Source organism: Ambystoma mexicanum, chromosome 1q (assembly GCF_040938575.1).
Source record: "Ambystoma mexicanum isolate Mex_15411 chromosome 1q, UKY_AmexF1_1, whole genome shotgun sequence".
Lineage (NCBI taxonomy): Eukaryota > Metazoa > Chordata > Amphibia > Caudata > Ambystomatidae > Ambystoma > Ambystoma mexicanum.
In genome coordinates this window covers 1,435,321,913-1,435,345,160 of record NC_090922.1, presented here as the reverse complement: position 1 = coordinate 1,435,345,160, position 23,248 = coordinate 1,435,321,913, and the positions used below count along the sequence as shown (strand labels likewise).

The 23,248-nt window shown below is 47.5% G+C and overlaps 1 protein-coding gene across 3 annotated transcripts in view; it reads left to right on the top strand.

The window, feature by feature from the left end:
* The window catches only part of SLC6A9 (solute carrier family 6 member 9), a 732,913-nt gene that overhangs the window by 367,680 nt on the left and 341,985 nt on the right, over window positions 1-23,248 (top strand). The window contains exon 1 of one of the 3 annotated variants that reach the window (XM_069642311.1): window positions 105-225. The exons of the other annotated variants lie outside the window; for them this stretch is intronic. Within the exon in view, the coding sequence (XP_069498412.1) occupies window positions 184-225 (42 nt within the window). The 5' untranslated portion in view covers window positions 105-183. Of the gene's footprint in view, window positions 1-104; window positions 226-23,248 lie in introns of those variants that run through there. 3 annotated transcript variants of the gene reach the window in all.

The following is a 23,248-nucleotide window of genomic DNA, read 5'->3' as shown; positions in this document are numbered from 1 at the left end:
GAGGCAATGTGGCGAAAGTAATGCGTTTCGGTGGGGAGGGGGCTGAGGGCGATCGCAGCGGAGGCAGCGGCGGTGGATGGGGTAAAGAGGTCGGGAGGGGGCACTGGAGTCAGAGGTTTCAGCTCGCCCAGGAGTTTGCGCCAGGTGCAGTGTGGACCAGGAGCGCTGCAAGCCCAAAGCAGGATGGCACAGGCCGGGCAGGACGCACCCTCGCACAGGGGGCAGGTGGGTGCCCACTTCCCCATTCCCGCTCCGATAGCATGCATGGTGGAGTTTTATGGATGTAGGGTCCAAGTGCGTGCTCCGGGACGCGACCCATGTGGGCTGGAGCGGAGCATGGGGAGTAGCAGGGCTGGGGGTTGCCCCCCTCCTTAGTTCTGATGGCGGTCTGTGGCATCTGACGTTCTTTTTGGGGGGAGGGTAGGCGGGAATAGGTGTGTGGTTGGAGGGCGGCACGGAGGACGTCATAAACTCCCTATTTACCTTCCTTGAATTCTGGTATTTGTAGTTTTACTTGTACTATTTCTACAGAGCTACGAGTCCCAGAACGCTGCGAAATAAGCGTGCCAGAGGGATGAGCTGACTCTCTACACGGTCCGCTTGAGACCTCCTTTCCATAAACGATCTGTTTTATTATGCAGGAGGGGGGTGGAGGGGGCTTCCTTCATTATTTTGGCGGTGCTTTGCAACGCGCAACCTGTCGCCAATGGCAGTTGACATAACTTGGACCCAACCCTTTGCCACCCGAAGTCCAACCTTGATGGTGGCATCTCGGGACATCACAACAGTGCCTGCTGCCGCGTGACACTTTGGTGAAACTCCACCGCGCAGAAAACAACCCCTGGCTGCGCCCCCCTCCCTTTGCCCAAACTGCATGTCCGAGTGGGAGCTGTACAATAGGGCCCTGCATCCCGCCCACAGGGCCCCGCTAAGGGAGTGAATGGGGGAAGGCGAATGGGTCAGGGGTGCTGGGGGGCGTGGAAAAGTAGCAGACAGGGGGTGGGGGGAGCTCTGGGGCAACGCGCTTGCCTTGGGTCAAGGACCGTGCCGCAACATGGGTTAGATCCCTGCACAATGGAGAAAGAGACGGGGGGGGTCTCATGGACAGACAAGGGGGGCCGCATGGAGTAAGAGACGGGGGGGCTCATGGAGAAGGAGACGGGGGGCTCATGGAGAAGGAGACGGGGGGCTCATGGAGAAGGAGACGGGGGGCTCATGGAGAAGGAGACGGGGGCTCATGGAGAAAGAGGCAGGGAGGAGTGGGAACTCATGGAGAAACAGATTGGAGGGGGGGGGGAGGGCTCCTGAACAGAGAGAACGGAATGGGCTCCGAATAAGTGGCATTGGAGAGACAAATTATACAGCGGAGGAAAGAGACTAGAAGTGAAGGGGAGGGATGGAGAAAGAGTAAGGGAAGGTAGTGGTACTAGAGTGCAGGAAGGAGAGCTAGAGAAGGATAGCAAGGCGAGTGATGGAGCAAGAGTAAGGGAAGGTAGTGGTATGATGGAAAGAGTGCAGGAAGGAGAGCTAGAGAAGGATAGCAAGGGGAGTGATGGAGCAAGAGTAAGGGAAGGTAGTGGTATGATGGAAAGAGTGCAGGAAGGAGAGCTAGAGAAGGATAGCAAGGGGAGTGATGGAGCAAGAGTAAGGGAAGGTAGTGGTATGATGGAAAGAGTGCAGGAAGGAGAGCTAGAGAAGGATAGCAAGGGGATTGATGGAGCACGAGTAAGGGAAGGGTAGTGGTATGATGGAAAGAGTGCATGAAGGAGAGCTAGAGAAGGATAGCAAGGGGAGTGATGGAGCAAGAGTAAGGGAAGGTAGTGGTATGATGGAAAGAGTGCAGGAAGGAGAGCTACAGAAGGATGGCAAGGGGAGTGATGGAGCAAGAGTAAGGGAAGGTAATGGTATGATGGAAAGTGTGCAGGAAGGAGAGCTAGAGAATGATAGCAAGGGGAGTGATGGAGAAAGTGTAAGGGAAGGTAGTGGTATGAGAGTGCAGGAAGGAGAGCTAGAGAAGGATAGCAAGGGGAGTGATGGAGCAAGAGTAAGGGAAGGTAGTGGTATGATGGAAAGAGTGCAGGAAGGAGAGCTAGAGAAGGATAGCAAGGGGATTGATGGAGCACGAGTAAGGGAAGGGTAGTGGTATGATGGAAAGAGTGCAGGAAGGAGAGCTAGAGAAGGATAGCAAGGGGAGTGATGGAGAAAGAGTAAGGGAAGGTAGTGGTATGATGGAAAGGGTGCAGGAAGGAGAGCTAGAGAAGGATAGCAAGGGGAGTGATGGAGAAAGAGTAAGGGAAGGTAGTGGTATGAGAGTGCAGGAAGGAGAGCTAGAGAAGGATAGCAAGGGGAGTGATGGAGAAAGAGTAAGGGAAGGTAGTGGTATGATGGAGAGAGTGCAGGAAGGAGAGCTAGAGAAGGATAGCAAGGGGAGTGATGGAGCAAGAGTAAGGGAAGGTAGTGGTATGATGGAAAGAGTGCAGGAAGGAGAGCTATAGAAGGAGAGCAAGGGGGTGATGGAGTGGGGGAAGGGAGTGGTACGAGAGTGCAGGAAGGAGAGCTAGAGAAGGATAGCAAGGGGAATGATGGAGCAAGAGTAAGGGAAGGTAGTGGTGTGATGGAAAGAGTGCAGGAAGCAGAGCTGGAGAAGGATAGCAAGGGGAGTGATGGAGCAAGAGTAAGGGAAGGTAGTGGTATGATGGAAAGAGTGCAGGAAGGAGAGCTATAGAAGGAGAGCAAGGGGGTGATGGAGAAATAGTAAGGGAAGGTAGTGCTACGATGGAAAGAGTGTAGGAAGGAGAGCTAGAGAAGGACAGCAAGGGGAGTGATGGAGCAAGAGTAAGGGAGGTAGTGGTACGAGGGAAAGAGTGCAGGAAGGAGAGCTAGAGAAGGACAGCAAGGGGAGTGATGGAGCAAGAGTAAGGGAGGTAGTGGTACGAGGGAAAGAGTGCAGGAAGGAGAGCTAGAGAAGGACAGCAAGGGGAGTGATGGAGCAAGAGTAAGGGAGGTAGTGGTACGAGGGAAAGAGTGCAGGAAGGAGAGCTAGAGAAGGACAGCAAGGGGAGTGATGGAGCAAGAGTAAGGGAAGGTAGTGGTACGATGGAAAGAGTGCAGGAAGGAGAGGGGCGAGGGCAATGTAGACACCAGGAGCAATAAAGACAGATACAAGAAGAAGAAATGTGATGGGAGACTGAGATCAAGTTACGAGATGTGATTTTAATGAGTGGGGACTCAATTTTCTGAGTGCGTCCTGAATCGTGGTGCACCAAGCTTTGTCGGCTCGGGTGGCAGCGATCGGAGGGATGGCTGTCTCCAACTCACGGAGAATTGCAAATAATTCTTTGCTGTTGGAACTGGCATTGGAGAATATGTCATTAAAGGTATTGCCTTTAGCCTTGACAACCGCTTTCTTGTATTTAAGGGCCACCGTGGCGAGGGCCTCGCAGGTCATGGGAGATTTGTTTTTTTGTTTTTTTGCAAAGGTGCCCAAGGGATCTTTTTTCCCCCCTGTCGATGAATTAGCTCTTCGGATAACCAGGAGCTGTTGACTTTGCGGGGTTTGGGATTTTTTTCTGTTTGAGTGGTGCATGCATGTCAATGGCCTGTAGAAGGCATTCTTCATATTGGGAGGCCAGGGCATGTACTGAATGTCTCGTGGGTATTACATAGGTACTGGGCGCGGTGAGAAGGGATGGTTTTAAATACTTGTGCGTCAGGTTGCGTGTATTGCGGGCTGGTCTGGAGCTCAGTGGCACGGGTGAGATTTTATGAAGTTTAGTGAGTGGGAGGGTGAAATGTATGATCAAATGGTTAGACCAGGGCACTGGTTCAATGGCTACGATAATAACGAGAGCACTGGTGGAGAGGATCCAGTCCAAGATGCACCTAGTGCATTCTTCCCTGGGCTTCATAAATGTACCATCAAGACGGAAAGAAATACAGTGAAAGAGAATAGATCTGTTCCTCGGCTTGGTAGTGTTTGCTTCACCCAGGATGCAACTTCACACACCCCCACATTTCCATTTCGTCTCGGGAGGATAGCTCTCCAATGTGCTCGCCTTGGAAAGATGACACGGAACACCACAGGTTTGATCCCTGGGTCTGCGCTTAGAAACCTCTGTGTATTAAGCGCGTTATAAATAACCAATCGTATCATATCAATCGTTCCACATTTGCACCTTTTTAAGGGACACGCCACAGGCCATAGCCACAACCAATCCCCCACTCACTGCTGTACCTGAAGCAATCCATCATTAATCCTGCTTAAAGCTCAGAATGTCTGAGTGCTAGACGCAGTTGAGCATGTGTCACACTGCATTGCGCAGTGTCTCGGGCTTCCCTGGATCTGGAAATTCAAGAGATAACTTTTCTAAGATTTAGGATTTAGGATCTAATTAAATCTAACCCAATCCCTGCAATACCGGAAATAGGACTGGGGGTGGGGGAGTGAGGTGATGGAGAAAGGGTGCGAAGAAAAAGACCCAGGTGTGTGGGAGCTACTAAGAGATGGAGAGAGGAAGAGTTTGAGAAAGGAACAGAAGAGTGACGAGACACAGAAAAGAGGGACCAATCGAGAGGCATGGAGGAGGGGACATATGGAAACAGGTGGGAGGGGCAGAAAGAGGAATGGGGCAAGAGGGAGAGTGTTAAAGAAATAGACAGACTGGGTAGGAAGCAATGGAGAGACTGGTGGAGTGGGAGCAATGGATAGGAGCGAGCGATCGAGGGATGGGTAAAGAAGAGGAGATGGAATAAGGCATAACCAGGCTGGGCTAGAATGCAGGATGGAGAAGAGACGTCTAGTGAAGGAGACCCTGATGAGAGGGAATTGGGAGGAAAAAGACGGGCAGAGGAAGAAGCGATTGAGAGGAGCAATGAAGAAAGTGGCTTGGAGGGGAGGAAGTAATATAGAAGGAGACTGGAAACCGATAGCAATGAAGAAGAGGACCACGGGTGGTAAAAGAGAGCAATGCAAAAAAGATGGGAAGAAGAGGTAGCGATGGAAAAGTAAATGGGGAGAGAGGGCAATGGGGAAAGTGGTAACAATGAGAGAAGTATTAAATGGCGGTGTTCATTCTAATGATTAGTCTTCAGTCACAGGTAAGGTAAGTAACTTCTTTACTGCAAGTTCTGATTACAAGTTAACAGGTTCAGGTTACGGGTAGGTACATTAAGATAAGGGACACAGAGACATCCACCGGCACCCTGTGATGCTGGAAATGCATCGGAGGGACAGGGCCTCCGTATCCTTGTCCTTTACTGCTTTTTATTGTGTGTTCTGTCGTGTTTTCAGCGCAGGAGTTCATGTGGGACTCCTGGCGGTGCAGCTCTCTCTCCTTTGGTTTGGTGAACAGACCCGTGGGATACCCTTATGGCACCAATGGGTAGGGGTACAACCCTGTGCCCCTAGTGTATGTTTTTGGGCACCTGTGTGTGACCCACATAGCAAGGTACGGGCTGGAAATGACTGGTGCCCTGAGCATCCTCCATTTTGGGATGCCCAGGCCCTGTCATTGGAATCGGTAGATTCCTGATGGAGACAAAATGGCCCCCATGGCTTCTTGCCTTCCATCAACTGTTACCCTGATCTTCCCGAAGTCCCGGGAAGCCCTGCCTCTGTCCCTTCCCCCTGACTGGTTGTTGGGTGGAAGTTCCGTATATGGTAGTGTGGGGAAGTGCCGACCAGACTGGCTGGAGCCTTCTCAATGACCGTATGTTGTGGGTACACCTGTGGGTGGGACCTGGTTGAATGGAGTGTGTGACGAATATACATTCTATGTTGTGGCTGTCTAGTATCTGGTGGTTGACACAATGGTTGAGACAGCTCTGCCCGAAACCGGTATGAATGCAGCTTGGAGTGTTGAATGGCTCAGTACTTGTCCCAATATACATAACTTGTTGTGAGAGTCTGGAGAGAAGTGAATGGCCTGAATACCTCTTGTGCCGGATTGGCTGCCTGCCTGCATGAATGCCCGTAGTCGTGATTGGATGCTTGAGTATGACCCAGAGGAATGAATGGGAGATCAACAGTATATCTGGGGACCTCTCACTGCTAGGAATCGTGTTCAGAAGCTGAGGTCCACTACGATGAGTAACTGGAGTGAAGCTTAACCTTGAGCCCTGCTGGATGAGAAGAATTGCTGTTGCTCTCCTTTGCAATCTGAAAGCTGCTGTGCTTCAGGAACTGACCCAGAGAGGACCTGGTAAGGCGCCCTCTTCCCGAGCTATGAGGGACCATCGTGCACAGCTGATCTTTGCCTAAGCTCCCTGGTAGACAGACCTTTGACAGGCTGCCGACCCAATACGGGGACTGCTGCGGAACTCCAAGGAGAAGCGCCCGGACTGTTGTCCACCGCTGTCGATGACCGCCGTCGCCGAATGGAGCCCCGTGCTCCTGTTGGCTAAGAACTTCATTGATACAAGGATGCTCTCGTCCGCATCGTCGCCGCCGTATCCTGCTGGAGAAGGTCTGAACCTCGACGCACCAAGGAACATCCATTGGTGGGTTTCCCGCCACCCAAAGACCACAGAGATGCCAAAACTCGACGACCTTGCTGGGCCACAGTTCTTCAACTTTTTGCGGTCCAGAACTATCGACACCGAGGTGCCCCGCACGCCCCTTCCTTGCAGGACGTTTACGCTTCCCCGTCAATAAGCACCGCTAGGAATGACGCGGCCACTTCACCGTCGTAGCTCGACCTGTTCTCCGTCAGACGTTCGACGACCCGTGACTCCTGCCTGAAAGGGAGGACACTCGAGAAGGGTTGTCGATTTCCCCAAATAGGAACGCTACAATGCCAGGTACTTTGGGGTGGCAGAACTATCGAAAGTCTAGTGTGAACAATATATGGACTGGGCTTGTATCTTTCTTCTACAGGTTGCCCAGGTGGGGGGGATCTCCACACAGAACTGTGTCTAGGTAGAGGGACCAGAATTCTGCCTATTGCTCAACCATCTTGCTTTCCTTCCTCTCTCTACTGCTGGTTTCCTCTTTATTTTGATATGTGTGTCATTCTGACCGTATGCACTTGAATAAGATCTAATAACGTTAGTGGTACCACTTTAGAATTGTACATATTTACCATTGTTCATTTTCGGAGTACAAAGTAAGTTATCGTGATTGTGTATATGACCTTAAATATTAATTATATAAAGACTGTGTTTTAACCGATACAGTGTGTGGGCATTCCTTCGTGGGTGCTCGGGGACTACACTGTACTTAAGAACCAGCTCGCATCACCTCCCGAGAAGCTAGGCCTTGACTGCTTGACCACGATACCAATAATAGAGAATCTTGGCAGGGGTCTCTGTGCCTCCCCTCTACAATATAGAGAGCGGAAGTGCAGACCCCCCCCTCCGGTCTTTACACACCCCCTCTCCCGGGCAGCTCACTTCCAACTGCCGTTCACAGAACACTCAAAGGATAACACTCACCCAGCACTCTGCACCCAAGTATTCCACAGCTCAGACCCAAGGGGAAAAGCACATTACAACAATACCTCCATGGAGAAAGCCACCAGGATGAGAACGGTTACAGAGAAGGAGACGGACGATCGGGAGCCATGAAGAATAGGAAAGGGGGTGGTTAAAGACACTGGAAGAAGAGCTAGTGACGGAAAAGTAAATCGGGCCAGATGCCAATGGGCAAGGAGGAAACAATTGAGTGAAACCAGAGAAACATCATGGAGAACGAGTCAGGGAGAGAAGTGACAGGAGGGACTGGAAAGGCTATTTGTGTGGGGCGCAGCGGACAATAAAGGTACAGGTAAAGGGTGGATTTATTAGGAAAGATGGAGAGTAGACACTGATAGGACATGGACCGTGATGGCAGGAGTGACCACTGATGACAGCCTAGGTGGAGTTAGTAGGTTGCTACGAAGGGAGAGAGTGGCGAAAAGCAGGCAACCAATTGGCAACTCTGCCTTGGTGATCCCTTGGTCCGGAGTGCTGTGAGCTACCCCCCTTTTTCCCCCGTGGAATGCAAGCGAGCCCTGTGGTAGAGGGGTACCGAATTAAGTGGAACTGTGGTCTCGGCAGGGGAGAGGGTAGGTGTAAGTAGAGTGCAACATGTGACAAGTGTTGTGGCTAGGCATTGCAATAGCCTAAGTGACTAGTAACTAATTAGGCTCCTATTACAACTTCACACTTGCACTGGGACCTGAATGGACAAATCCTCTATATAGAATGGTGAATATTGTCGTAAAAGTAGAGGAACACTGCTCCCGCTGATGTTGATTACTGAGCGAACCTCTTTCAAACATGGCCGTCGGGCTGAACAGCAGGGTGGGTCCTCTGAAATAAGTGCTGCATGGCCACAAGCTACAGGTTGCACTTTGCTTCTTCTATACAGTAGTGAATGAATGAGCAAGTGGCGACTCGTTATTTGTATATACAAGAACACTTTAATAGGAGAATATATGTGCAATTAAAACAATGGGAAACCGTTGCATGGACTAAAGCTCAGCTGGAAAAGGCCCTCACAGTTAAAAGCACAGGAGTCGAGAAGTACTGTGAAACCGCAAGGACCTGACCAACCTCTTGGCTGGTCAGGGGAGGCGGCTGTCCAGGGTGCTGAACCTAGCCCCCTGTGTCTCCAGGGATGGGGGCGTTGTCCACTCTCATTCCTAAGGAAGGGGTTCTTCTTGTCCTGGCTTACTGTACCTCTATCTCGTAGATATGCCAGGGGGACGGGGTTACCGCTCTCTAATGTCATGATGGGCAGGGGGCCGAGCGAGGACTTGCCAGCCTGGTGAGTGGAGGGGAGAGCCTACCTGGACAATTCATTTCTGCTACGGCATACTTCTATGAAAATGCCAATGTCAAAACATAGATTGGGATAACCACCTCAATTCTGTCTACTGGGGTGGGGGCGAAGGGCAGGCTGTCTAGGGAGACCAGCAAGTTCCCAGATTGTGGTTGGGGTAGCAGATGTCAGCTAAAAAATATCTAGGACTTTTCCGGTTCTTGTCTCGGTTTCAGTGCTTGTGCTGTGGGTCTTTAGTGGTGAAGCGCAGGCTGCACATCCTTGTGTCTGTACACAGGTCTATTCATTCTCCACTTAAGGAAGGACCCGGAGACCCTACTCTTCAAAGAACCTCTCGTCAATCACTGAGTGCACCACTCAACCATACTTTCCCCCCACCAGCGCCCCACTCAACCCCTCCCCTGTTTGCACTACCCATCCCAGCTCCATGGCTATCCCTGTACCCTAATTGTGATTCCCCGGTTACTCCTCCTCTGATCAGCACTTGGCTGCTTCTGAGCTAGGTTTGTTCTTTATAAAACCCGTACATGCATGCATACATACGTACATAGGTCTGCTCTGGTCCAAAGCTGCGGCAACGTCTCCTCTTGCTTCCTTTATACCCACTTCAATCCAGTAAAAACCGGCCATTACTTCTGGCACCAAGATCAATCTCCAAGCAAGAAGAGGGGCAGGGAGGGATTTATGGCTCCCAGAGCAGAACGCATGAGTTTAGTCTAAAGCAAGTAGTATTAAACCGACTCACTGAGTTCCTTGAAACTCACAACCTCCGGGACCCTCTTCAATCTGGCTTCCTACCTCTGCCTAATTCTACAGAGACCGCTCTCCTCCATGTCAGCAGCTTCATCCCTTCTGCTCGGCATCAAACCTCTCCGCTAGTCTGATTCTTCCCGACCTCTCTGCTGCCTTTGATACTGGTGACCATTCTGACCTTCTCACTACATTATCTATCTTTGACGTCAAAGGTTCGGCCCTCGTTTCATACCTTGCCCCATAGACGCTTGATCCAATTCTCTTCGCTCTATCCTTCAGCTCTGGTCACCCTGATCTTCTCTTACCGCTTCTCCTGACAAGTTTTTGCTGACAACACGCCGTTCTTTTTCTCCTTTCACTCTTTATTCAACAAGCTGTTGTCAAAAATATGAAACTGGCTCTTTGCCATCAAATATTGGGGAGTCCAGGACGGGAAGATTGCTCTGTGGCAACGCACAGGTCATGGAAGCAAGACCCAGGGACGTTTTTATGGGAGGGCAAAAGGGGCACTTGCCCAGGGCCCCCACCTTGGAGGGGGCCCCAAAAGGGTGCCTGATCGAAAGAAGTAAGATTCCTTTGTTCACCAGACTTAAATCGCACACATCAGGATTTTTATGGGACGGTGCTGGGGCTCTAAACCTATTGCCTGTCTATTTTGGCAAGTACATTCTGCCTCGATCAATTCATCACGTAATTCTTTCTGTGTTCATTGTGGTATATTGGGCATTATGTTGATCATGTGCAATGGCCAATTTTGAAATGCATATTGGTAAATTGAGTGCCACAATGGTTCAGATGTTAGCTCAGTGTGTTAAGCACTCATTGCAGACATGTGTGTTCCTATGCAAGATTAGAATAGCACATTCCTGTAAGGTTGGCTGAGCCTTTCCTGTGTCTGAAGTTTATAAACCTGCCTGCATATGTACATGGTCTTGCAGCACAACAGTTGCTATTATCACCAATCTGCACCAGATAGGGGTTGCTATAAAAACAAACATGTCATCCTTATGGTGAAGGTCTAGAAATTGGTTTGTTCAGATGGAGTGTTGTAAAACCTAGGTAATCACCTCCAACGGTGAGCATGAACTGTTAGTCCCAGAGATGAATAAGTATCCAAATTTGGAATCAAAGCATTCATGATTGTATCCTGGCTTTGCCAGCAGACAATACAGTGATCCTGGTCAAATTATCTAATATGTTGTATATTACTGTACTGTCTTGTGGGGTTTGCCTTCTCGCATGCTGGTGGCATCATTTAGCCCATTACATGATCTTTCTTCTTATGTAGGCCATTTGAGTGGAAGTGGTGGTAGACCGAAGGACTCGGGCAAGCATATTTTAAAGTCTGCTCCTTAGACACAAAAAAACGCTTTGCATTTTTTTTTTTTAAATCTGTGGTTTTTCTGCACGTTTATAAATGGCAATTTTCACAAGAAAACCAACCCAGATTAAATCTGTTAAATCATACTGATTGGTATGCTGGTACTTGTATACTTCTTTTGATGATTGAGGGAATGAAACTAGAATCATTCTGTGTTAAACTATTCTATAATATTTTGTTTTTAAAATGGTCATGTTTGGTAATGTGATTGGTGTACTTTCCAAGTCAGTTTTATAAAATTAGATTAGTTTAGTTCATGTTAAGAACTGGTAATGAAAGTGTTCAAATGCAGAAATTGCTGGGTTGGCACCATTCCCAGATTCACCCCTTAACCAGTGTGTGTAATGCTGGGCATCTAATTTAATCTTGTATTGCATAGCCTCTCGAAATTGCCTATCCCTAGACCTTTCAAAATTGGCGGTCCTTCAAAGAGATTTTCTTATCAGGGTATGATCTTCAAAGCAGGCTCTTTCATGGTTTCACTGGCTATAGTGTTACTTCCACTATAATAGTGAGCATTGATATATTGCACACCACAGGTATTTTAGTCTTTTGATCTCTAATGGCAACACTATTTGAAAACCATGTCCCACTTATAATCTCATTCTGTCTGGATACAGGCACCTTCCTGGTAGCTTCTAATCTGCATCCACTATCCATGCTATCATATGTGTAGCTTTTTCCTTCCTACCATTTGCTCTCCTCTATCCATGCTTGAGCACGTTTGCATTCTGTGAGGCAGAACATGTGAGTTATCTGTCTATTCTGGGTTACAGTTACCTTTTACATACAGTCCTGGATCAATACTACAGGCTGCATACCTTCCTGGATGATATTGATAAACAAAGCCACCTGTATCTATGCTAGACCAGAAGTAACCTCTTCCTAGACTGATAATGTTGGCCTTCAAATGGTACTTGTTTATCATTCTGATTAGAGCAAGAATTAAGAGGGTAAGGGGACTGAAGGAGAGTAAACATCCTTATTTTTAATGCTGTGAGGCAGCATATTAACCTATGGGTTGTGATTGTGGCAGGGGGTGAGCGCGGTAGATATTTTTGATCACTTAATTCCTTTGGTTTGGTGGAGGGGGCCCCAGAGATGTCTGTGCCCAGGGCCCCAAAAGTGCTTAAAATGGCCCTGGCAAGACCGCACTGAGCAAACAGAGGTACCATTACTGGCCCCATAAAAAAGCGCGTTATAAATAACCTGCCCTTCCACAATGAAAAAAAGAACCTAGATACCTATGGCGTATGTGTGCTGTAAATGAAAGCAAAAATAAATAAATACGTATTGGATGGTGTCTCACTCACTCATGCTCAACTCCGCTAAGACTGAGGTTCTCTACTTGCCAGCCAAACAGACTATCTCCTCCTCTCCCCCTCTTCTTCTTGTCTCCTGACCACCTTTACTCTGCTTCTGCTCATTACTGTGGAGTCATCTTCGACCTATCACACAACTTCTCACTTTTCATCTTCAAATCTGCCACTGCAACCAGTCTCAACCTCCTCAATATCAGAAAAATCTGTTGTGATCTTCCTTTTAATACTGGTAAACCGCTAATCTCCTCCTTAGTCCTTTCTAAATCTGACTACTGTGGCAGTCTCCTCGGGCCTTCCCAACCATGATTTTTCATCTCTGGACAAAGACCTCACACTTTTCAGCGTTTCTTGCTTTACCTCTGCCCGTTGCCAGATTGGCTGGCTTTCTACGAAACAAAGGGCTTAGTATAAACCTCTTCTCATCATCTTCAGAACTATCCATGGACATGCCCCCCCCCCTACGTATCTTTTCATCACTCTCTACTGTCATCCTCACTCGTTACAATCCTCCTTGGCTCACCTCCTTGCCACCACTCGAGCCCCCTGTGCTCCCTCCTGTTTCATCTCTCTCTCCTCACTCCCCTACTCTGGAATGCTCTTCCTCTCCCTCTCTGCACATCTCCAACTCTACCACTATTTAAATTCAACCTCAAAGCTCTCCTTGTTTCTGAAGAACCTGTTTCTTAGCGCTGTACGCTACTGCACCAACCTGTTTTCCTCTCTCCCTACCCTTCATGGACAATCCAACATCACTTTTAGAGCCTTAATTCAAAACTTTTTCCACCAACCCATTCCCATGTCATTCTGTCCTGTCGTCATCCCTGGTTTGTTTCCACCTTCCACTGCAACATCTGGACTTCAAGTCACCTTCTTTTGCCACATTGTAAAGGACCCATGTCTTCCCCTCTGTTATCAATGGCACTGTCTGTAAGCATTTTTGTGCCGAAAATGCATTGCTTTCCCTGTGATTTTTATCAATAAAATAAAAGTTTGCTTTGTGGGGTAATGGCGTGGAAAAACAGCTTGGCTCTGCCTTCCTCTATTAACATTACTATACTAATACTTTAGCATGGATCCATATAAAGCGTTTCCCAGAGGTTGACGTGGGTGGGAACTGAAGGGTACGACGTTCCTCTACTTTTCAGGAAAGTCCCTCATTGTTGCTGTACATTTCGTCACTTCGAGCACCCTCCTTTGACTGCAGAGAAGGGCACCTTTTGTCCCCCTCCTCCAACCCCCCACTGAGGATTCTCGCCTGGGTGCTGCTGGGAACACTCTAGTGTCGCATATTGTTGAGCAAAGGGCGCTCTTGTGCTTTGTTTTATTTTAATACACTGCAGGGGACATAACGCCCATTCCCGAGCCATCACATAGCCCGTGCAATTAAGCCCGAGTCATGTGAAAATGCTGCGGGCACAGCTGTGTGTGTAGGTAATGGGTGGGGCCTGTCCCTTAAGAGGTGTGAATTGTGGGTGATTGGAATGGGCAGGGTGCATACAGCTGCATGAAGTGTGGGACAGTGATTGAAAGTAATGGCAGTCCTATTCCTTAGCTGTTTCTTTCAGTGTTGATATCACAAATGTAAACACAGTTTATGGAGGAGGGGGCGCGAAGGAGAGGCAGGACCCAGATGTACGGTTTGCATTGGGATGGGGTAGAGGTGGGCACGAGATTGGTGTGGAGCCGGAAGGTTGGAAGGCGGGCGGGGGGAAGAGGGGGTTGGGGTAGAAGGGAGCTTAGTTTGACTACTTTTTTTGGCACACTTGACCCCCTAGGAATTTATCCTGTGCTGAGTACAGCCCGGGTGATGCTTGCAAAGTTGGATAGATCTGCAATGCTGGGTTCCATGTCCTCAGCCCAGTCCATCAAAATAAAGTAATCATGTAAAACTGTCCTAAGTGGCATGGCTGTATACATGACTATAAGTTAACTAAGCAGACATGTAAATCTGTTGAAGGTGGCTTGGCTGTATACATGACTATAAGTAAACTATGTCCAGTGTTTTTCTATAAATGGGACTGGGAGGTAGTATTGTGTCCCCTAAAAGACAAGAAAATCGAGTGTTAAACCAATTTATGTCCGTGTTTTATTTTTTGTTGAAAATGTCATATGTTTTAAGGCACATTGGTTTGTTTTTTTAACGCTTGCCATTTTCTGTAGCAAATTGTTCTTTTTACAAAATTCAATCATTTAATCAAATTACCCTTTTTAGAAAGCCGTTTAATTGAGTAAACTTGGTTCCTTTAAAAAAATAAATTAATAAATGTTAAAAAGGGATGGCAATTGCATTTGGTAGCACAGGTCTAACTTGCTTTTCACCTGGGATTCGAACTATGTACCAAAAACTGCACAATTCACCTTTTTGCCGAATTTCCTCCAGTCCCAGAGAAGAATCTCACTTGTTATTCCTGCCAAGGTATAGCCCGCGTTGTGTAATGGGGTGCAGTACTTATCGACAAGGAAATCTAGACCCCCATTGCAACATATTGGAGTAGAGTGACCAGATTTAAAAAGTAAAAAACTGGGACCGGACAACTAACATAAAAGTAGGACTAACTCTTGAAAGTGGCTGTCAACGCACAACACTTCAGTAGCGTTTGTAGGCGAAGGGGTAAACTTACCCTAACTGAAGCTGTAAAATGCAGCATTTCTTCTGTGCGAGATTGTGCACCCCTACCTGCCAGCCATGAAGACCCACTACAAAAAACCAGGACCACTGCAGTTTCCAGTGGCAACATAATCTTGAGAAAGTGGGACAGAGCACCTACTACCGGGACAGTCCCGGCTAAACCGGGACGTCTGGTCAACCAATATTGGAGGTGTATGCTGGCCAGACATGTACAAAATTTTAAAAGCAAAGCCGAACCTCATAATTGTATTGGTCTGGTCTGGCCAAGCTTTGGGGACATCTATATAAGTGGCAGACCTGTGTGTGGTCGTAATTGTTGTGTGCTGTTATCTTGGCGGCTAGCACCGCAGGCCCAGGGATGGCCAGATTGGCCGAGTGGGGCCAGGGATTCCTGGGAGAGCAGGAGTGGCATTGCGGGGCCTTCCTAGCGGACTGGAGCCATGCTGCGTCCACGCCCCTTCCTTCTGGTGCCTGCCAATGAAATGGTACTGTTGGCAAGCGCGGGGGCAGTGCCGAGGGACATGAGAGCTTTTGCAGGCATGCAAGGGTGGGCATAGGTGAGAACGGCCAATATTTAAGACTGCCTGTAGAGCGGTCGCCTCCTCCTCGGTGGAATCGCTAGCTGCAAATATGTTCCCTTCCACACGCCCCTGCATTCGGTGTTGGGATAGCAGATGGTGGTTTTCTGATGCAGTTGATGGTGGCCTAATAGGAAAGTGTTTTGGCCCCCTCGGAGGCCCCAGTACCCGTGGTCCACCACTGAATACTGTCGCTCGCTGGAAGGCTTTGGGCCTGTAGGGGTCATGTGGACTACGGGTGCAGGATCAGCAGGCATTCAGTGCAGGTCCCGGGTCATGCGCATCTTGGTACCGCTTCTGATGGGTGTGGTAAAGCCACGCCCCCTGCCACAAACGGCGTAATTTGCTGGTTGGAATGGCCACCTGTCAAAAACTTGCAATAATGTGAGTTTGGAGGTGATTTGGTTGAATAGGTGAACCTGGTGGATTTAATTTGATTCTCTTCCAATGTCAGGTTGGTTTGGTGTTGCATTCTCCTTCCTGGGCCTCTGGCTACTGCATAGCCCACTTCATATGTAATGGACTGTCACTGCGCTCACCGGAGAACTACTTACTCAGCCATCTGCAAACGGGTTTCGGTCACATGCCAACTCCAACAGTTAGTGTACTTCTCTACCCAACAAAGTCTCCTTCAACCAAAAACTTAGATCAGACGGGTCCCTTGAAATCTGGCATTTCCAGAATTTTCATGAGAATGCAGCGGCTCTACCACTGAATGCCTCCACCTACCCAACTCTGGAGCGTGTACCCAAAACTCCTTTGGGATAGACGATTTCCCTGATGCCCTCTTTTAATAGGAGACTGTAACTCCTCTCTCATGCACTTGCGCGTTCTCAATGTCACGGGGCCTAGTAAGATTGTTTTTGTTCTCCCCTGTTCCCCTCCCTTGCCATGTCACGTTCCGAAACACTTGTGTATGAGCGCGATATAAATAAAATATCAATTCAACTGTGGCCCAGGTACAGAGGAGTGAACAAGGATTGGTTATGCAGCTTTACTCCCAGGAGAACCCATATTCAGCCATGGCGTGTTCGAGCAATGCTACAGCCATCACCTTACCTTCTTTGCAGCCTCAAATCCTCCCTGGCAGCCATTGCTCTCAGAGAAGCCACAGATCAAAGCCCACACTCCTTGAAGAGTGTCCCTAGCTCTTCCAGCTTCACTGTCTCTAGGACCTGGCTGTTTGCAGACTTTCAGAGCCTAGAGAGTAGGAAGGGCGTAATAGGGAAGGTAGCTGCTCTATTCTGACATGAGCCCTGCCGATTCCCAGCTGAGCGCCTTTTCCAAAACCAGACATGGAATATGGCTTGTGGCATCACATGGTGACATTAGCGATCCCATGTTGTCATTCTCCACTTGCACTGGCAATGGTATTGCATCTGTATAATCCTTTTGTTTTCAGGCAGGAGAACAGAAGCATAGCTTTCACCAAAAAGAAGAGAGCTGTTGGAGAAAGTACTAATTATACACAGCAAATGCTAGTGTATTTGTTCTGATGAAGGCTGCTCATGTCAATTAATTGATTGCTGAATCATCTTTTTAAAGGCCAAAACAGTGTCGACATATAGCTGTAATAAATGTGACGGCACTGCTGTGTTATAGTTGATACGTTAGTTGATATATTTGACGGAATTAGAGTGGTGTAAATTTGAAAGAGATGCAGCCTGTCAAAAAATCTGTGCAAAGTCTTTCAACAGAGAGCTCATTGTGGTGTTTTTAATTCTTGTGTTCACTCTGCACTTTACCAACCCCAAAAGAAAGCCAGTTGACATTTTGTGAAGGCTGTTTTGTGTTTGCTTCATTTGTTGGGAGGATTTGTGAATGCATTGGTGATATTTCATATACCTTTTTCTAATAGAAGATGAAGCTGTCATTCTCTCTTATCAAGAAGTCTTCGCTTTTATAGAACTAATGTGTGATTTTCCTTGACCCATCCACCAAGTAGAGAAGTGAATTTTGTTCTCTGAAGAGTAGACTACCCATCCACTGAGTAGGAGATGTGCTGTTGTTCTCTGAAGAGTAGACTACCCTGCCACTGAGTAGGAGATCTGGTGTAGAAATGTAAATGCCGTCTGAAGAGTAGATTACTCACCCACCGAGCAGGAGATGTGTGTAGTGAAGTAAATGTGGTTCTCTGAAGAGTAGACTACACATCCACTAAGCAGGATGTCCCAGTAAAAGGCGAGCATAATGATCCAACTCATGGTTTTGCCGCACGTAACCTAGAGTTCAGGACTGTGTCTTTTCATTAAGGCAAAATACAGTAATACACCTGCCAGCAACTCCTTAGAAGTTCTCAGAGCTACGATGCGAGACAAGGTTAAGTTCAAAGCTAGAGGCCCTGGCTCATGGCCTATAGAATTAGAGATGGTAAGTTTTTTAATTTGGAAAGTGTCCTCTCAATGTCTCTCCCCCTGCCCGTACAGTTACTCATGTGTTGATGGTCCGCCAAATAATCAAGGTTGGTGAAGTCCACGCTAACCAATCCCTAGCCTCAATTCACGATATCTCATAATTAATGCACCAGCCAATCGCGAGCTAAAGAAATTACATGTAGTCAACATGATCAATTTAGAGGTGGTACCAGGTGGGGCCTTTGGCTGTGGCATAACCAATAAGTACACTAACCCCTACATATAGCATAATGTAGAATATTCCCATAACCAATCCCCTTCCCTCATAGGGTTTTTTTTGTAGCTAAGCTTGTCATACCATGCCGATGATGACTCAGTTGGCGTTTTATAATCTGTTACCTAGATTGAAAGAGTTGAGAGCTCCAAGTCTTGTGATTTATGGCTGTCCCTGTTTTACATGATTGATAATAAAACAGGACTTTGTCATTTACTTTGACTCTTCCGTTTATTGGGACTGGGATTTCCCGGCTTACCCGGTCTGCTTAAGGGCTCGGATCTCCCTCCCAAGCATTACATGGAGATGTGCTGTAGAGAAGTAAATGCTGTTTTCTGAAGAGTAGACTATACATCCACCGAGTAGGAGCTGTGTGTAGAGAAGCAGATGTTATCTGAAGAGTAGACTACACATCCACCGAGTAGGAGCTGTGTGTAGAGAAGCAGATGTTATCTGAAGAGTAGACTACATATCCACTGAGTAGATGTGTGTAGAGAAGTAAATGTTCTCTGAAGAGTAGATTATACATCCACCGATTAGGAGCTGTGTGTAGAGAAGCAGATGTTATCTGAAGAGTAGACTACACATCCACCGAGTAGGAGCTGCGTGTAGAGAAGCAGATGTTGTTCTCTGAAGAGTAGACTACACATCCACCGTGTAGGAGCTGTGTGTAGAGAAACAGATGTTGTTCTCTGAGTAGACGGCTCGCTGCGAAATTCTGACTTCCTTCTCTAGTGTCTTTATATAGAATGGGGATTAATGGGTCAGCTGCTCCCTGAGTTGCAGTTCTTAAAGATTTGCAAATGTAATTGGACATTTCCCTTACTCATCTTGTAAGCCTTGGGTGAAGAGTGTCCTTGGTTTGCATTTCTTTACATAGCTCAATTTTATTATCAGGTCACTGTGTGTATATGAGGGTTTCTGTCTACATTATTGCAAGTCCTTTGTTAATCGAATACACCATTTCACAGATCGCCAGATGCCACATTTTAGGGACGGCAGCTGACCCTGCCCTATTTACTCTTTCATCAGCGCAGCACCAACAAAGCGAGGCGGCCCATGAGGATCCAGCATCAACCCAACCCACAGAGATACAACTCTAACAGAATCAGAAGTACCTGAATCAGGACACAGACCACACTAACCCAACCCTCATCCTTCTGCATGCCTAAACCACACAAAGCCACACAACCATCTCTCTCGCAGCAATCTGCACGCACCTTACCACACCGCATCAACAACACATAAACATCACCTACAGCACTCGAGGTCTCGCCCGATCCGATACTAGCACCAAAGCACAGCACTCGGTGTATACCGAGCTGAATCTGCCAACAGCACTTCACTTCTCCCACTCTCCTGCTCCCCTCCTCCCGACTAACCCTACCCGTCAGAGCGCCTGGGGACCAATTTCGTAGGTGACGGTGCGTTATATAAGTTTGTTTGTTTGTTTATTGATTGGATAATGCACACCAAGCCCTTGGGCAGCTGGGCGTAGCAGTACAGGAATTCTCAAAGCTTAGTTACAGTGCCTGTCACAATTTAGTACATACATGTAGTTACAATGTGAAGTACAATACATGAAACAGAACAGTCATTTGATACAATGTGGATACAGTGAGTGAGGTGGAGTAGACATTTGCTATTCATGGAGCATGGAGGGGGGTATACCGGATAAAAGTCAGACTAGCAATATGTAAGTTAGTGAGAGCCTATGGTTACAGCTATGAGTAGGAAGATAAGTAAGTCACAGTAGTGCTTTCAGGTGCTTTGACAAAGGTTGTCAAAGAGTGAAGAGGTTATAGGTCGTTGGAGCGAAGCCATTTGAGAGCATTGATTCTGAATCTAGCTTACGGGAAGGGGCGTCTAAGGTCAATAGGGAGTGTGTTCCATGCTTGAGCAGCTTGAACTGGGAAACTGGTTCCTCCAGCCGTGGTGAGTTTAAATCTGGGGATGTTGAGCAGGAAGGTATTGGCAGATCTTAGAGGTCGGGAGGTGAATTTCCTGGTGTTGAGACATTTAGAAGTGAGAGATATAGTTTTGAGGAGGATTCTGTCCTTTATTTTTAGCCAATGGTCCTCTTTCCTGAATTTAGAGATGTGCTCCCTATGAGGGATGTTCAAAGTTGCTCTTAGAGCGTTGTTTTGGAATCTTTGGAGTTTGTCAGTAACATACTTGTTGGCTCCTGAGTACAGGGCGTTGCAGTAGTCTAGTCTAGACATAAGAGCATTAGCCAAGGTGATGCAACTGGCATTGGACAGGAACGGTCTGGCGGCTTGGATTAGTTTACAGGTGTAGGCGGTAGTGGAGGAGAGGGAGCTGACTTGCTTTTTTAGGTTAAGAGAAGAATCCAGGTAATATCCTAGAGTTTTTACCTCAGGCATAACCTTAATGATATTGTCAATGTTGAAAGATATGTAGTTTGGGGTTAGTTTTTTTAAGTTAGAGTCAGATGTGAGGAGTAGGATCTCGGTTTTATCGTCGTTCAGGCAGGGGCCGTGGGTCGCCATCCATGCCTGAATGAGGATGTATATTTTATTCACCAGGGCCAGGTCCTCTTCATAGTTGCCCGAAAGGGGTATGAGGATCTGGGTGTCATCTGCATAATTAGTGTAGGTGACACCCAGTCTGTCCAACTTGTCAAATAGTGGCTTGGTGAAGATGTTACACATAGTGGGTGATACGCAGGATCCCTGTGGACTCCACATGTTATTTGGATAGGATTGGTGCAAGAGGAGGTAGAGAAAACTCTCATAGTCCGGTTGGCTAAAAAGGATTGAACCCAAGCTATGGCTTCTCCTGTAAAGTTGGCAGTGAGTCTTGGGTGGCTACATAAGACTGCATGGTCCACCAGGTCAAAGGCTGCTGACAAGTCCATCAGTAGTAACAGGACGGTTTTGCCATTGTCCTTTAACTCCTCAGTTTTAGTCTTAAGGTCTAGCAGGGCTGTTTCGGTGCCATGGAGCGGGCGGAATCCTGATTGTCGTGAGCCTAGCAGATGATTCGTTTCTAGGTAGTCTTGAATTTGTAAGTAGGCTACTCTGTCAATAATTTGGAGTAGGAAAGGTACAGTAGTGATGGGTCTATAGTTGGTGGGTATTGACGGGTCAAGAGTTTGTTTTTTTCAGTAAGGGGAGGACCCAAGATGCTTTCAAGTTGGTAGGTACAGTGTTTGATTTGAAGGAGGAGTTGATAAGCTTTGAGATGAAAGGGGCTAAGTCTCTGGCCGCATCCTTTATTATTTGTGCTGGGCAACTGTCACACTTGCAATTGGAGGGTTTCAGGGAGAGAATGACCTTTTCAGTTTCGATGATTGAGATCGTTTTGAAGCTAAATGGTGAAATAGTATTGTACTCAGTGGGCGGTGGTAATGGTTGGTCAGCGATAGGCAGAGAGTCTTTTTTTCTTTTTGTTGTTATTTTGAGTTGGAGGGAGGAGATTTTATTTGATAAGGCATTCTGTATATTAGTACACCATATCTTGTCCTTTGGGACAGTGTCAGCTGGTTGTATGGGGGATTCCATTTCACGGAGGATGGAGAACAGTTCCTTCGTGTTTGATTGGGCCTTTGTGATTCTGTCATCAAATAAGTTTTTTTTTTTGTGTTGATAATTTCTTTCTTATAGTGTTTGGATAGTTGGGCTAATTTGGCTTTATTGTTGTCGGTAGGCGAGTTGCGCCAGATAGCTTGTAACTTTCTTTTCTGTTTTCTTAGTTCATTAAGTTGGGGGGTGAACCAGGCATTCAAGTGCGCTTCCTAATTACTTTTGCGCGTTTAGTATCGGCAATGGTGTCTATTACTTTGGTCGTGGCAGAGTTAAAGGTGTCCACTATGGTGTCTGGTTCAGTGTTATTCTGCAGGCCATTAATAGAGGGGAGGAGGAGCGGGATAAGTTTTTCAGCAGTGATATCCTTTTTGCTTCTAGTAGGTAGGGGGGTATCATACTGATAGTTTTGGGGGTGAGGAGATCGAGTGTGGCGGTGAAGTTGATTGAGTAGTGGTATGTCCAAGGTTTGCGGACAATGTCGGTAATGGCAATGTTACATTATAAGTACCTTTAACATAACATAACATTTAATGTAATTTCAGGACTGTCGCATGCTATCCACACGCGTTACATTGCCTGTTTTCAGTTGCACGTTGAATTGACAGCTAAACAGTCTGCTAGTCATCCGCGCACTGCTTGCTTTTCGCACGTGAGCCAGGTTACCTCTACCCAGTCTGGATTTTTCAGCCAGCCTCCCATTGCATGCTGGGATTTGCAGTGCCCCCCTTTTATGTTACCTTTATGGAACTAAAGTCACAGGATATGGCGGGCCAGTCATTGCAGGAAGGGCTGTACTGCGGGGCAGATATCACACACAACATAACTTGCCAGGGCTCTTGTTGCGTTTTATGTTTAAAAGATACCGCGAGTTGTTCTGTGTGCATGTTCACATAAACACTTGCCGCGTGCTACTGCGCCGTCATGGGGCGTTAGTTGGCGTTATGGCTTAATTTCGCGTATAGTCTTCCTATTGGTGCATTTACTTCCATTGCGCTGACTTTTTGGCTGCAATAATTTCATAATCTTTGTTTAAAGAAAACCTATGATCATCCTTCTTATTATAAATGTCTCGTCTCACCATCTCATAAACGCCTGTCTGCCAGGATGTCTCTTGAAACACTCTCCAAGTGAGCTCGTCCACAGTCATTCTGCAAGGGATGTCTCACCCACATTTCTCGTAGGACATCTCAACCGCATCTCACCTGCCAGGATATATGACAAGTGGCCCTTGTGACTGTGAACGAGACACGTCTGCATTTAGGCTACGGTTGGGGACCCCCTCTCCTGCCAGTCAGCCTTTGCCATCCTGCCATTTGGGGAAGCCATACAGTTTTTAGAGGGTGCTCCGCTTTTTCATGTGAGGGACTTTTTCAGCAGCCAGCCATGGAACTGCTGTGCTAACTGGGCATAATAGACTCTAGTCCTGCTGTGTTAACTGGGCATGATGGAACGTGGCCCTGCTGTGTTAACTGGGCATGATGGAACGTGGCCCTGCTGTGTTAACTGGGCATGGTGGAACGTGGCTCTGCTGTGTTAATGGGGATTAATGGAGTATGGTCTGCTGCATGTGCTGGGATCAATTAAACGTGGCCTTACTGGGTTAACTGGGAATAGTGCAGTCTGTCCCTGCTGTGCTAAGTGGGCATAA